The sequence below is a fragment of the Phyllobates terribilis genome, unplaced genomic scaffold (assembly GCF_046119375.1).
Source record: "Phyllobates terribilis strain yellow unplaced genomic scaffold, ASM4611937v1 Scaffold_8__6_contigs__length_399053987, whole genome shotgun sequence".
In the NCBI taxonomy this organism is placed as follows: domain Eukaryota; kingdom Metazoa; phylum Chordata; class Amphibia; order Anura; family Dendrobatidae; genus Phyllobates; species Phyllobates terribilis.
Window position 1 is genome coordinate 146,746,830 of NW_027362768.1, and position 15,911 is coordinate 146,762,740.

General features: G+C 46.9%; 1 protein-coding gene across 1 annotated transcript in view; it reads left to right on the forward strand.

The window, feature by feature from the left end:
• Positions 1–685: 685 nt before the first annotated feature.
• TUT4 (terminal uridylyl transferase 4) overlaps positions 686–15,911 on the forward strand; it is a 67,295-nt gene continuing 52,069 nt past the window's right edge. The window contains exons 1-4 of the mRNA XM_073643467.1: positions 686–880; positions 9,650–10,243; positions 11,279–11,412; positions 11,741–11,857. Of these exons, the coding sequence (XP_073499568.1) occupies positions 9,736–10,243; positions 11,279–11,412; positions 11,741–11,857 (759 nt within the window). The 5' untranslated portion in view covers positions 686–880; positions 9,650–9,735. The remainder of the gene's footprint in view (positions 881–9,649; positions 10,244–11,278; positions 11,413–11,740; positions 11,858–15,911) is intronic.

Below are 15,911 nucleotides of genomic sequence, written 5' to 3' on the forward strand. Positions count from 1 at the left end.
TGTGACCCCCCGGTCCTCGCAGTCTTCTCCCCTGTGACCCCCCGGTCCTCACAGTCTTCTCCCCTGTGACCCCCCGGTCCTCGCAGTCTTCTCCCCTGTGACCCCCCGATCCTCGCAGTCTTCTCCCCTGTGACCCCCCGGTCCTCGCAGTCTTCTCCCCTGTGACCCCCCGGTCCTCGCAGTCTTCTCCCCTGTGACCCCCCGGTCCTCGCAGTCTTCTCCCCTGTGACCCCCCGGTCCTCGCAGTCTTCTCCCCTGTGACCCCCGGTCCTCGCAGTCTTCTCCCCTGTGACCCCCCCGGTCCTCGCAGTCTTCTCGCCTGTGACCCCCCGGTCCTGGCAGTCTTCTCCCCTGTGACCCCCCGGTCCTCGCAGTCTTCTCTCCTGTGACCCCCGGTCCTCGCAGTCTTCTCCCCTGTGACCCCCCCGGTCCTCGCAGTCTTCTCCCCTGTGACCCCCCGGTCCTCGCAGTCTTCTCTCCTGTGACCCCCGGTCCTCGCAGTCTTCTCCCCTGTGACCCCCCCGGTCCTCGCAGTCTTCTCGCCTGTGACCCCCCGGTCCTGGCAGTCTTCTCCCCTGTGACCCCCCCGGTCCTCGCAGTCTTCTCTCCTGTGACCCCCGGTCCCCGGTCCTCAGCCTCTTCCTCAGTGTCTGACAGCCGTGCACATCCTCCTCCCCTCAGTGACAGACGCGGCTCCGCCCCCGCCCCACAATGCAGTGCGCGCTGGACATGGCGGCGGTGTGAGCTGAGTGTTCGGGGCCTGCACACTGGTAGGAGCCGAACATGGCGCTGCCCCCGCAGCGACCTCAGGAGTAAGGGCCACAGAAGGCAGCGCATCCCCGCCAGGACCTCCGGGCGCCACTCTGCGCCGGGACCTCAGGTAGGTGACCCCCGTGTCCTTCGGTGTCCGGGGCCTGGACTGTGTCAGGAGAGGGTCGGCCTGGAGCGGTGTCACTGTGTGTCCGGTGTGCGACAGCATAAGACTGCGCGGACTGCAGCGGAGCAGGGTGCTCTCCGAGTGTGGCAGGGGGTGTGTCTATGACGTCACCATGTTTACATTCTTTCTGTGACGTCACTGGTGATGTGACAGGTGCTGCCTGCAGTGTGCTGTGCACTGTCTGTAATGTGCTCTGCACTGTCTGCAGTGTAATGTGCTCTGCACTGTCTGTAATGTGCCCTGCATTGTCTGCAGTGTAATGTGCTCTGCACTGTCTGTAATGTGCTCTGCACTGTCTGTAATGTGCCCTGCATTGTCTGCAGTGTAATGTGCTCTGCACTGTCTGTAATGTGCTCTGCACTGTCTGTAATGTGCTCTGCACTGTCTGTAATGTGCTCTGCACTGTCTGTAATGTGCTCTGCACTGTCTGTAATGTGCTCTGCACTGTCTGTAATGTGCTCTGCACTGTCTGTAATGTGCTCTGCACTGTCTGTAATGTGCTCTGCACTGTCTGCAGTGTAATGTGTTCTGCACTGTCTGTAATGTGCTCTGCACTGTCTGCAGTGTAATGTGCTCTGCACTGTCTGCAGTGTAATGTGCTCTGCACTGTCTGCAGTGTAATGTGCTCTGCACTGTCTGCAGTGTTATTTGTTCTGCAAATTGTTAATTTATTTGGAAATCCTCGCCATTTTTTAGCAAGTTTTTTTTTCGTCTTCATGTATTATGTACTTTTAAGTTGATGCATAAGGTTTTAATACTTTTTCTATGGTTTTGGTGATTCAGGACCCAAATTTTTGTTAGCTTGAGAGAAAATTGTATATACAGAGCTGGAAGAGCACTGCTCCTTGTATCTGTTCAGAGTTCATTCACTTCATAAGGAGCTGAGCAGTGAATGGCAGCCACTGATGCTGCTCCAGCTGCCATGGGAGCTTTAAACAACTTATCAATGGGGGTGTCGGACCCCCACTGATCTGATAATGATGACCTGTTCTAAAAATAAATAATCATTTAACAAATCCAGATTATACCCCCCATCCCCTACCTCCTCCCTCTCACAGGCTCACACAGATCCTGCATCTCCATCCCCCCCCTCCTCACAGACCCTGCAGGTCCATCCCCCTCCTCTCCCCTCACACAGACCCTGCAGCTCCATCCCCCTCCTTCTCCCTCTCACAAGCTCACCCAGACCCTGTACTCCATCTCCCCTCCTCCTCCTCCTCCCTCTCCTCCTCCTCCTCCCTCTCCTCCTCCTCCTCCCTCTCCTCCTCCCTCTCCTCCTCCCTCTCACAGGCTCCACAGATCCTGCAGCTCCATCCTCCCTCCTCCTCCCTCTCACAAGCTCCACAGATCCTGAAGCTCTATCCTCCCTCCTCCTCCCTCTCACAAGCTCCACAGATCCTGCAGCTCCATCCCCCCCTCCTCCCTCTCACAGACTCACACAGACCCACACAGACCCTGCAGGTCCATCCCCCTCCTCTTCCCTCACACCGACCCTGCAGCTCCATCCCCCTCCTCTTCCCTCTAACAGGCTCCACAGATCCTGCAGCTCCATCCCCCTCCTCCTCTTCCCTCTCAAAGGCTCACACACATCCTGCAGCTCCATCCCCCTCCTCCTCTTCCCTCTCACAGGCTCACACAGATCCTGCAGCTCCATCCCTCTCCTCCTCTTCCCTCTCACAGGCTCACACAGATCCTGCAGCTCCATCCCCCTCCTCCTCCCTCTCACAGGCTCACACAGATCCTGCAGCTCCATCCCCTTCCTCCTCCCTCTTACAGGCTCCCACAGATCCTGCAGCTCCATCCCCCTCCTCCTCCCTCTCACAGGCTCACACACATCCTGCAGCTCCATTCCCCTCCTCCTCTTGCCTCTCACAGGCTCACACACATCCTGCAGCTCCATTCCCCTCCTCCTCTTGCCTCTCACAGGCTCACACACATCCTGCAGCTCCATTCCCCTCTTCCTCTTGCCTCTCACAGGCTCACACAGATCCTGCAGCTCCATCCCCCTCCTCCTCCCTCTCACAGGCTCACACAGATCCTGCATCTCCATCCCCCTCCTCCTCCCTCTTACAGGCTCCCACAGATCCTGCAGCTCCATCCCCCTCCTCCTCCCTCTCACAGGCTCACACACATCCTGCAGCTCCATCCCCCTCCTCTTCCCTCTCACAGGCTCACACAGATCCTGCAACTCCATCCCCCTCCTCCTCCCTCTCACAGGCTCACACACATCCTGCAGCTCCACCCCCCTCCTCCTCCCTCTCACAGGCTCACACAGATCCTGCAGCTCCATCCCCCTCCTCCTCCCTCACACAGGCTCACACAGATCCTGCAGCTCCATCCCCCTCCTCCTCCCTCACACAGGCTCACACAGACCCTGCAGGTCCACCTCCCTCTCACAGGCTCACACAGATCCTGCAGCTCAATCCCCACCATCCTCCTCCCTCTCACAGGCTCACACAGATCCTGCAGCTCAATCCCCCTCCTCCTCCCTCTCACAGGCTCACACAGATCCTGCAGCTCCATCCCCCTCCTCCTCCCTCTCACAGGCTCACACAGATCCTGCAGCTCCATCCCCCTCCTCCTCCCTCTCACAGGCTCACACAGATCCTGCAGCTCAATCCCCCTCCTCCTCCTCCCTCTCACAGGCTCACACAGATCCTGCAGCTCAATCCCCCTCCTCCTCCTCCCTCACACAGGCTCACACAGATCCTGCAGCTCAATCCCCCTCCTCCCTCTCACAGGCTCACACAGATCCTGCAGCTCAATCCCCCTCCTCCCTCTCACAGGCTCGCACAGATCCTGCAGCTCCATCCCACTCCTCCTCCCTCTCACAGGCTCACACAGATCCTGCAGCTCCATCCCCCTCCTCCTCCCTCTCACAGGCTCGCACAGATCCTGCAGCTCCATCCCCCTCCTCCTCCCTCTCACAGGCTCGCACAGATCCTGCAGCTCCATCCCCCTCCTCCTCCCTCTCACAGGCTCACACAGATCCTGCAGCTCAATCCCCCTCCTCCTCCTCCCTCACACAGGCTCACACAGATCCTGCACCTCCATCCCCCTCCTCTTCCCTCTCACAGGCTCACACAGATCCGAAGCACCATCCTCCTCTTCCCTCTCACAGGCTCACACAGATCCGAAGCACCATCCTCCTCCTCCCTCTCACAGGCTCACACAGATCCTGCAGCTCCATCCCCCTCCTCTTCCCTCTCACAGGCTCACACAGATCCGAAGCACCATCCTCCTCCTCCCTCTCACAGGCTCACACAGATCCTGCAGCTCCATCCCCCTCCTCTTCCCTCTCACAGGCTCACACAGATCCGAAGCACCATCCTCCTCTTCCCTCTCACAGGCTCACACAGATCCGAAGCACCATCCTCCTCTTCCCTCTCACAGGCTCACACAGATCCTGCAGCTCCATCCCCCTTCTCTCTTTACTGATTAACATTAGATGAACTTTCCTTTTAGCCACATTCTATTGAATTATCCAGGTAATAAAAAATAAATCAAAGAAATGTCTCATCACTATTTGCTGTCTTTTAAAGTTGATTGCAAAAGGCTAGCACTGTTGATTAATTGGACAAGTGGGCGTGGTCACGCCCAATACAGGCTCCACCCATTTTGATTATTCTAACTGGCGTGAAACTACCAAAAGTTGCAAAAAAATTTTGGGGTGCAACTCCGTGTTGCGCAGAAGTTTTACAAGTTTTCAAAGCTTTTATGACACTTTTCTGCATAAAATCTATGATGAATCAGTCCCTAAAAGGAGAGTTGACGGCCCAGTACAGACCGTCTTGAACCGATCTTATGCAGTCCCATGAAACGAGCAGCTCTGCACCTGCTTGACTTCCACTCCAACTATCGGACCCCCAGCGATCAGCACGTTATTATATTACTATCTTGAGAAAACCGCCATGAATATTAATACAAAACAACCTATGGGGGTTGGTACAAAACCAACAGGAAGTGAGAAAAATCCTATTAAATTAGCTGTCTTCACGCGAGGCTCTGCCAGGTTCCTCCATGCAAAATCTGGTGTCTGTGGCCAACTACGTGTCCTAGTCTTCATTGATTTTAGCAGCAGCCAAGTGTTTGCGATTGTGTATTCTTCATTACAGAGGAATGTCTGGCAGACGGGACAAAGCTCCGGTCATAAAACACAATTGTGTAGTAATAACATAATTTAAAAAAATCTCTGATCGTCTCCAGACAAGTTATGGATCAATACAAGTATTGGCACCGTGCTGCCCCTTGTCAGTTGGAGGGTCAAGGCTCAGTTCGCTCCATACAGCAGTGGCTGTCATATTAAAGGGGTTGTCCAGGCAGACTCTATTGATAACTTGTCCTTGGGATGAGTCACATATACAGTGTTGGCACCCTTGAAATTGTTCTAGAAAATTAAGTATTTCTCCCAGAAAATTATTACAATTTACATGTTTTGTTATCCAAATGTTTATTTCCTTTGTGTGTATTGGAACATCACAAAAAAACTGCAAATTGGACATAATTTCACACAAAACCCCAAGAATTGGTCGGCAAAAATTGTTGGCACCCTTGACTAAATATTTGGTTGTACACCCTTTGGAATAAATAACTGCAATCAATCGCTTCCTATAACCATCAACAAGCTTCTTACACCTCTCAACTGGAAGTTTGGATTCTTCTGTTTCAAACTGCTCCTGGTCTCTCCTATTTGAAGGCGTCTTCTCCCAACAGCAATTTTAAAATCTTTCCACAGGTGTTCAGTGGGATTTAGATCAGGACTCATTGCTGCCACGCAAACTCAGCTTTCTGACACACTGGGCCCTACATTGCGACCCAAAATACTTTGGTAATTTTCAAGATTTCATGATGCCTTGCACACAATCAAGGCACTCCAGCGCCAAAGGCAGCAAAAAACAAAACAAAATATCTTTGAACCTCCACCATATTTGACTGTAGGGACTGTGTTCTTTTTTTTGTGGGTTTCATTTCTTTTTCGGTAAACGGTATAATGATGTGTTTTACTGAAAAGCTCTATCTTGGTCTCATCTGTCCACAAGACGCTTTCCCAGAAGGATTTTGGCTTACTCACGTCCATTTTGGCAAACTGCAATCCAGCTTTTTTATGTCTCTTTGTCAGCAGTGGGGTCCTCCTGGGTCTCCTGCCATAATGTTTCATTACATTCAAATGTCGACGTATAGTTTGCATTAACACTGATGCACCCTGAGCCTGCAGGACAGCTTGAATTTCTTTGGAACTTGATTGGGGCTGCTTATCCACCATCCGGACTATCCTGCATTGCAACCTTTTTATCGATTTTTCTCTGCCGTCCAGGGAGATTAGCTACAGTGCCACGAGTTGTAAGCTTCTTAATTATGTTGTGCACCGTGGACAAAGGAACATTAAGATCTCTGGAGATGGACTTGTAACCTTAAGATTGTTGATATTGTTCAACAATTTTGGTTCTCAAGTCCTCAGACAGTTCTTCTCTTTCTGTTCTTCAGATGTAGTGTGGCACAAACAGACAAACAATGCAAAGATTGAGTCAACTTCTCCCCTTTTTACCTGGTTTCAGGTGTGATTTCCATATTGCCCGCACCTGTTACTTGCCACAGGTGAGTTTGAACGAGCATCACATTCTTGAAACAAAGTTGTGTACCCACAATTTTGGAAAGGTGCCTACAATTTTGTGCAGCCCATTTTTGTTTGTTTTTTTTGTGTGAAATTTATGTCCAATTTTGCTTTTTTTCTCTGTTTTTTTGTGTTGTTCCAATACACGCAAAGGAAATAAACATGTGTATAACAAAACATGTGTAAATGCAATAATTTTCTGGGAGAAATACTTCATTTTCTGGAACAGTTTCAAGGGTGCCAACACTTTTGGCCATGACTGTATCAGATTGGTGGGAGTCTGACCCTCGGCACCCCCACCTATCAATATAGGACCTGTTTTGCATCACCTGTCAGCGACCACTACACATCGAATGCTACCTCTTCTTTCACTGCTTACATCCAACCGGAGCTTGTAGCAGCTGATCGGTAGGAGTGACAAGTGTCAAACCCCCACTAATCTGATATTGATGCCCTATCCTGAGGGTAGGTTATGAATATATTTGTGACCAGGCTGCTCTGTGTTCTCCATTACGGCACCTTCTTATTTCCAAGGAGTACGGTTCCCAATAACCCTGGCTAATCGTTAATTTTTTCAGGGGTAGCCTCTAACAGCTAGAATTGCCTCTACAGAGAAAATGTAGTATTGCATGGCAATCATTCAGATGAATTGTGGCCAGAGCGACTATTAATTCGGGCTCTTGGAGGGTGTCCCAAAAGAAATAGATCTCGCTCTATGGCGTTCGTAAGACTGTATTCTGCCACCTCTGGCTGCCTAGCTCTTGTCAAACAACTCCTGCATGCATTATATGCAAAAAAAAATACATGTGGTTGGGGTTTTCACAAATTCTGCACAGAATTTAGGGCATGCCTCAGGTTTTCTGTCCCATAGGTTACAGAATCGCTGGGATATTAACTGCAGAAGTCTGTAGAATCTTTGTAAATTTGCAAAAAAAAAAAAAAATTTGAAGCAGATAAAAAACAACTGTGTCGTGCAAAGGACAATCTGTTTGTGACGATAAGTAGAATTTTTGCAATGGAGAAAGGCCGGAACGTAAGATTCAGGAAGCTCGGAGGTTTCACATAGTCTGCAGTTTGGAGAGTTGAGTTTCATTTCTGTCACATGAGGTGTCACCAGCTGACAGGAGGTTGTGTGTGTCACAGTGTTTTTCCACCAGGGTTCTCTGCAACCACAGATGTTAAATCACCAAGTTATTGTACATTTTTTTATTTCATTTTCTGCCTTTTTTTAGTTAACTTTATTACAGATCCAGCGAGTATATGACCCTGAGGAAGGTGCAGAATCTGCACCGAAACACATTGCTGTTACAGGACATTAATAAAAGTTTTTAATTTACAAGAAACTATGATGCCAGTTTATTTTGGCAGCGCCTGACTTTTGGCTCCTCTTTCTTGTCAAGTCACTTATGGTTCTTTTTTTTTAACTTATCCGCACTCGGGACTAAAATCCGCACCTGCAAAATCTGCATTGTATTGTTCAGATTTTGTTGTTAAAAGGCTTCAAAATCCGCATTGACTGATAATTTGTTCTGTGGATGACATGTAAAATCCCATCCTCAATGCTGGCACTATGATATGCAGTGGATTTTCGGCATGGAAATCACATTTGGAACCTATTTTTGCTATACAGCCCACATCCCCTGTAACCATTTAAAGGTAACCAGTCAGTATATTTATACTTATCAGAGTAGTCATATGGCTGTATAGATACTTGTCGTCTCCCCCATCCCTCCCCGCCCCTAAAAAAAACAAACCTTTTTTTTTCTAGCCCTCTAATATGTCAGTAATGAGAAATCTGGCTCAGAAGTCATATGCAAATCAGACAGGAAGTGCACTGTGGGTGTGTCAATGTAATTGGACTACTTTTTCCGTTAGACCACGGCCCCACTATCAGTATTTGCTCAGTATTCTGTCAGTATTTTTTCTCAGGAGTGGGAGCCAAAACCCGGTGAGGAACAATCAGAGAAAAGGTATAATAGAAACAAGTCACCAATTCTGCATTTATCACCCACTCCTGGTTTTGGTTCCCACTCCTGAGAGAAAATACTGACCGAATACTGATAGTGGGGCCGTGGCCTTAAAGTGAATTTGCAACACAATGTAGAGACAAAGACCCCGATTCCTGTGATGTGTCACTTATTCTGGTAGCAAAAACCAGGTGACAGATTCTCTTTAAGGTTCTGTGTAAAGTTTAGGGCTTAACCCTTTCAAGTCTAAGGGATGCATTGTCAGTCTGAACCAATCCCAAGAGCTGCAGTAATGCTTGCATGGCCAACACAGCGACTCTGCAGAGCGCCACAGTGCACCATTAGTGTGTGCCATCTCTGGAGCCAATCTGGTGCTGTTTTTATAGGGTTTGCGTTTGGCAAATTTTTTACATGGCGCAGTCGTCTTTAGTTATTTTAGTGCATCTTTTCTCTAAACTTGATCTAAATTTTAATACATCTCCCAAATAAATCCTTATATATGGTCTTATTGTGGAGAGTTTGTTTGTTAATGTGGATGGGTGGGCTCCCAACCGGGTGGGCTCCCAACCCTTCACCCGACAGCAGATGTCAGAGCAGAGAATCGGGCATGTTGAATTCCAACATGCCTCACCCTTTAATGCTGGGGCTACTTATCGCCTTTAGCTGAGACACAAGTTTGTTGAATGGTGCTGCAGAACGCATGTGTATGGGGAAGCCTTGCAACCTGCAAGTCACAAGAAAACCCAGCTGATTCCGACATGTTTAACTTGCATGTCACAATGCAACCGCATTCACTTGCATTACGCTGTGGCAGCAGCATACAGCCATCTTTGGCCGCGCCACCTATGTTGCAGCCCCAGCCTTATTTTACCTGATTACTCCACTCTTTTCCTTGACAACATATTCACATAAAGCTAAACCAATCGTGCATATTTAATACAGTTCTGGAAGAATCGCGATCTGCAAAATAGCCATTCGTTCGGTCAGCTGTCTGTAAAATGGGAGTTCTTGGTACATATATGATGAAGTGTAAGCCCTATGTTTTTGGTGAAAAGTAAAGCAATGGAAAGCTTTAGTTTATCTGTCAATGATATGATTGGATCATAATGATCAAAATTGATCTCCTGTCTTCAGGCAGTGCATCAGCGCCCCCTCACCTGACGTGGAGGTCTGAAACCCCTCAGTGAGTTATCCAATGGTGTGAGAATAATTGTGGAATAATGGATGGTCTCTCCAAACCTGTGAACCACGAGTCAAGGAAACCACTGAGCCGCACTGGCCGCGTGCGTGTGGTGAACAACCAGAGGCATAAGCACCGGGGGGACGGTAAACCAGTGAGAGATAATGATGGCAGCTCTACAATTATTGTGAAGAAGGGCAAATCGGCAGAGACCTATGGGGGAATCGTGGACGAAGCAAGGATCTGTAAAGAGAACTCAACTAATTGCACTAGTAAGACGGGAGATTTGGGACCGGGCCTCAAAGACTTGGGTCACACAAGAGCTAAGAGGTCCTCTCCACTACTAGCAGGAAACAGTAAATCATCCCGAGCTAACAAGCAAGAGCAAAGTGGTCCAAAATCCAAAGATGCTGGAGACGCCATTGGGAATCGGGACACTGCTCCTCCCAAGGGCTCTTCAGAAACTGATGCAGAACGTGTCTGCTCCGAGACCGTACATCAGGGGTCACCTGGAGATCAGCAGACGTCTGCAGCAGTAAGCCCACCAGGTGAGCGTGCCATAACTTACTTGCACATGTGCGGGGAGGTGACAACATCCAGCTCCGTGCAGTTGGTGCAGAGTGTGACCTGTTCCCTATAGTAGGGGTTTCTTAACTTCTGCAGAAGTACACCGCTCCCTGGTCTACCAGCTTCCTGCTTGTTGGAGAGCGGTGCACTCCTGCTTGAGTGACACTTTGGGCCAGTGGCATTGTCGTGCCGCTGGCCAGATTTAAGCGCTCTCCAATGCTTGAAGCACAGGCAGCTTTTCTTCTACAGCCTCAGAGAAGGCAAGGTTGGCCAGATCCAACTTCAGATTGGTGCTTACAAGTAGAGTTGGGCAGATCAATTCATGGGACTCCGGTCCATCAGCCAGGTCGGTAGTCTCTTGCCTTCTGGGATCCCCGGCACGGCTTTTGATTAGCTGGGCTGGCACAATGTCATCTGTGCGCCAAACCGCAATGATGGCGTCGCGCCAGCCCGGCTAATCAAAAGCCACTTATCCTGGAAGATAATATCACATTCAATTAGGATTAGCAGATGTATCCACTATCAGCCCCCACATGCATTAGATAAGTCAACCAACCATCTAATGAGTATAAGGACCTCCTGACTCCCCTTACACCCCGACAGATGATGTTCCCCCGGCAGATGATGTCTGGGAAGAGAAGGTTCAGTTGTTGGAATTTCAACATCTGATCCTTCTGTTCTCCAGGAAATAATCCTCTGCAGGGTGATTCTGGGAGTGACTGTCTCTTAGAGTAGACGAACGTTCTTGTGTATTGGAAAAGTCTGGAGAGATAGCCGTCATCTGGACAATAGTTTGGCTGACAGTTATCTATTTTGTATGATCAGATTTACTGGTCCCTTCCCTCAGGCAGAACATCACCTAGTGGCCTTCAGGTTGCTCAGGTGGTAGTGACCAGTCGGCTTTCTTACATAACTGCTGGACGTTTTTTGGCCAACATCGGGATTAATTACCATGCTTAGATATCTTACATCTCCTTAGTAAAAGACCCTTTTCTCTGTTCTTGGTAAATTTACAGAGAACGGTCCTACCATAGAGCCGGCGACTTCAGACAGGACATCTACAGAGGACGACAACCTAGCAGACCAAGAACTGGGCCTGAAACAAGCAGAAGAGAGGCTGGAGAGGGATTATATCCACCGCCTGGAGAAGGTATTGTGTCTCACTTACTATAGTGTCCACACAACGATTGTGAACAAGAGCTATTTTTCTAAACTTCTGCATGCACGCGAACGCTCAGCTCATATGCATTAGCCGTATGGGGAAGAATGATCCTAATGTACAATCGCATCCCCCACCATAGTTCACATTTATCAAGATGTTCCATAGAAACCGATCTATGGGGGTGGAGAGGGGAGTGGATTCCTTAAATAAAAAGGGCAAGGCCACCAAATGTAAAACAATGTACTTGATATGAGCCTGTTGTCATTGTAATTGTGCAGGATGTTTCGCCTCCCCAACCTTCTCACACTTATTCCAGAGATCTCCGGACTTCTCCAACTGCCTGTACCTATGCAAGCTGTGCTCCGTTCACATCGAGAACGTCCAAGGAGCCCACAAGCATATAAAGGAGAAACGACACAAAAAGAACATACTGGTAAAATATTTTTAAAAATCCACATGCAACTCAGCGCGCGTTATTCTGCCTTTAGTTTACCCGCTATTCATGTGCAGCTTGTTTTTTGTGAATGCTCAATGTGTGTTGCTTGTACCATGGGACAGATTGCCAGCAGGGAGCAAATGGTGGGTAAATAATGAATTGGGGCTGTGGCATCTATGTAGCCTTAAAATCTGTCTTTATATATGTTTTAAGTTTAGGTGTATTTGATTGTTCTCTCTCTGTTACATTTGTCTTGTATCAGTCCTGTATGCAAGTTACTGCATGGAAAAGTTATGGCTGCAGTTTTATCTGATCGATGGAAACCTATACAAGGAGTTTGTATGTTTCCCTTAGTTATGTGGGTTTATTTTGGGTAATCTGATTTCCTTTTACACTCCCAAAACATTAGTGATATCGGTCTTCCTATAAAAAAAAAAAAAACTTTTAACCCCTTTCCAACATGGTGATTTTTCTCCCCTTCTTTGAAGAGCCATAACTTTTTTTATAACTTTTTTTGTTGTTTAATTTTTCATCCAATATGTCCATAGGAGGTCTTGTTTTTTCTGTTGAGTGAGTTGCACTTTCACCATCCATTTCATGATTTAATGTACTAGAAAACAAGAAAAAAATTAATTTGCAAAAAAAAAAAAAAAGTGTTTTTTTTGTTGTTGTTGTTGTTTACAAAATTTAGTATATAGTAAAAATGACCTGATAATTTCATTGCCCAGGTCAATATGATTACATTGATACCAAGCACTTATAGTTTTTTTTTTTTTAAGTGCTGACAAAAAAAATTGGAAATGGTGTCTCCATTTTCCGAGACTTGTAATTGTAATGGTTTCATTATTCATTTGCTGGAGCAGTGTGAGGGCTTGTTTTTTGCTCTCCAAGCTGATGTTTTTATTGATTCCAATTCGAGGTAGGTAAGATGTATTGCCCAACAAAAATCACAATTCTGGCATTTTGATTTTTTCTCATTACAGTGTTTACCGGTTGGGTTCATTAATTTATATCTTAATAGGTCAGAATTTTACAGGTATGGAGATACCACGTATTTTTCTATTTCTTTTTTTTTTTATATTGGGGGGAAAAGAGGGTGATTTTAAATTTTTATATATTTATTTTTATTTTTTCCATATTTATAAACTTTTTTTTCTATTTTTACTGTGTTTTATTTTCCCTTAGTGAGCCTGCAATCATCTCTTCGCTTATACCATTCACAGCAATACCACGGTACTGCTGTGTATAGGAAAAATCACGGTCTCCTATGAGCACCAGCCACGGGCATGCTTTCTAGCACTGTCTTAACAAATACAGGGGTCTTCAGCAGACCCCCAGCTGTGCTGGCATCCCATCGGCAACTTAAGATTGCATCATGTGGGCATCGATAAGCAGTTAATACAATGCGGCCCCCGGACTCCATGATGTAAATGCAGTTGGGCCTACATTCATCAAGATATTTATTCTGTAGATATGCAATAAAGGTCGATATCGACTGTTCGGTCTCTCCCGATTTCGGACTTCCGGATCTTTTGTCTGTCATCCGACAACTTTCTAAAGTATGCGGGGGCTTTAAGGCCACCATATATGTTAGACTGAATCCGACAGGTTCAGCTGACGGTCTAATGTGTATGGGGCGCCAGCCGACTGTTGGTCTGGAGAGATGTGTTGGCTACAGAATGAGTTATCTGAGATATGTCTGATTTCGGACTGGTGATCGCATTGTTCTCCCTGAGATTAGCTCATGAGTCAGTCGGCAGCTTTCTCATAGAGAACGCAGGAGCTTGGACAAGCGAGCGCTTATGTGTATAGGAGAGTCAGCCGAGATGGCTGTCAGCCGGACATTCCTGTGTATGGGAGAGTTGGCCGAGATGACTGTCAGCCGGACATTCCTGTGTATGGGAGAGTTGGCCGAGATGACTGTCAGCCGGACATTCCTGTGTATGGAAGAGTTGGCCGAGATAGCTGTCAGCCAGGTACTCCTGTGTATGGGAGAGTCATAGTAACATAGTGACATAGTTTGTAAGGCCGAATAAAGACTTGCGTCCATCAAGTTTGACCTGTTAGTTCTGTAATTGCTAAAGTTGATCCAGAGGAGGGCAAAAACCCCAAATGATTTGGCCAATCTTCACCTGAGGAAAAATTCCCTCCCGACTCTGAAACCAGCAGTCAGAATAAATCCCTGTATCAGCCTACTATTTTATTTTATTTTTAAGTATATGCTGAAACCTGCCTGGTATCTAGAAATGCATCCAGTCCCCGCTTGAACTGGTGTAGTGAATCCGACATTACCGTCTCCTCACTCAGTGAATTCCATATTCTCACTGCTCTTACCGTAAAGAACCCCTTCCTATGCTGGTGCTGAAACCTTTTCTCTTCCAGTCTTAGTGAATGCCCTCTTGTTACCGTAATATCCCTCCTTTTGAACAAATCCCGGGCAAGATCTCTATACTGTCCCCTAACATATTTGTACACATTTATTATGTCCCCCCTCAACCTTCTCTTTTCCAAGCTGAATAGTCCTAGTTTTGCCAACCTCTCTGGGTATTGCAGTCCCTCCATTCCCTTTATTAATTTTGTTGCCCTCCTTTGTACCTTTTCAAGCTCATTTATATGCTTTCTATATATTGGGGCCCATAACTGAGCACAGTATTCCAAGTGTGGTCTGACCAGTGCTTTGTACAGTGGAAGAACAATGTTCTCATCCTTTGCAGCTATACCTCTTCTGATACATCCCATTACCCTGTTTGCCCTTACAGCAGCGGCCTGACTTTGGGCACTCCAATTTAGTTTGCTATCAATCAAGATGCCCAAGTCCTTCTCCATCTCTGAATTCCCCAATGATTTCCCATTCAGTGAGTACTGGTGACTTCTATTTTTCCTTCCCATATGTATGACCTTACATTTCTCCTCTTTAAACCTCATTTGCCATTGAATGCTCCACCTACCCAGCTTATCCAAATCCCTCTGTAGGTCTGCACTGTCCTCTTTTGTATTAATTGTTTTACATAACTTTGTGTCATCTGCAAATATTGATATTTTACTATTTATCCCGTTGACTATCTCGTTAATAAAGATATTAAATAACATTGGGCCTAGTACAGACCCCTGTGGTACCCCACTAGTGACACTTACCCAATCTGAGTATATTCCATTTATAACCACCCTCTGCCTTCTATCCTTTAGCCAGTTAGCTACCCACTTGCAGACATTTTCCCCCAGCCCCATCATTCTCATTTTGTATACCAACCTATTATGTGGCACGCTATCGAACGCTTTTGAGAAGTCGAGATACACGACATCCACTGGTTCCCCCTGATCTACTCGAGAGCTAACCTCCTCGTAGAAGTCAATCAGGTTTGTTTGGCAGGAGCGATTCCTCATGAATCCATGTTGGTTCGGGATTAAAAGATTATTAGCATCAAGATGCTCCGTAATTGCCTCTTTAATGAAGCTTTCAAAAATTTTGCCCACAACGGACGTCAGACTCACCGGCCGATAGTTTCCGGCGTCACTTTTCGCTCCCTTTTTGAATATTGGCACTACATTCGCCTGTCGCCAATCAAGTGGCACAGACCCAGTCTCAACAGAGTCCTTAAATATAAGATATAACGGTCTGTCTATCACATTACTTAGTTCCCTTAGTACCCGTGGGTGTATGCCATCAGGTCCTGGTGATTTGTTTATTTTAATGCTACTGAGGCGTTTCTGTACCCCAGCTTGGGTTAGATTAGTCATACTTAGTGGAGGATTAAGCTTGTCACTTCTCACTTCTCCTGTTAGTTCGATTTCCTTTGTGAAAGTTGTCGAAAAAAAATTATTTAATAGATTAGCTTTATCCTCATCTTTCTCTATGATTTTGCCTTCCTCACTTTTTATCGGTCCAATATTATCCGATTTAACCCTTTTACTATTTATATACGTAAAGAACAGTTTGGGATTTGATCTACTTTCCCTAGCAATACGTCTCTCTGTTTCCTCCTTCGCTATTTTTATTTGTTTTTTACAGGTTCTCGTTTTTTCCTTGTAACACATTAGTGCCTCCTTACTG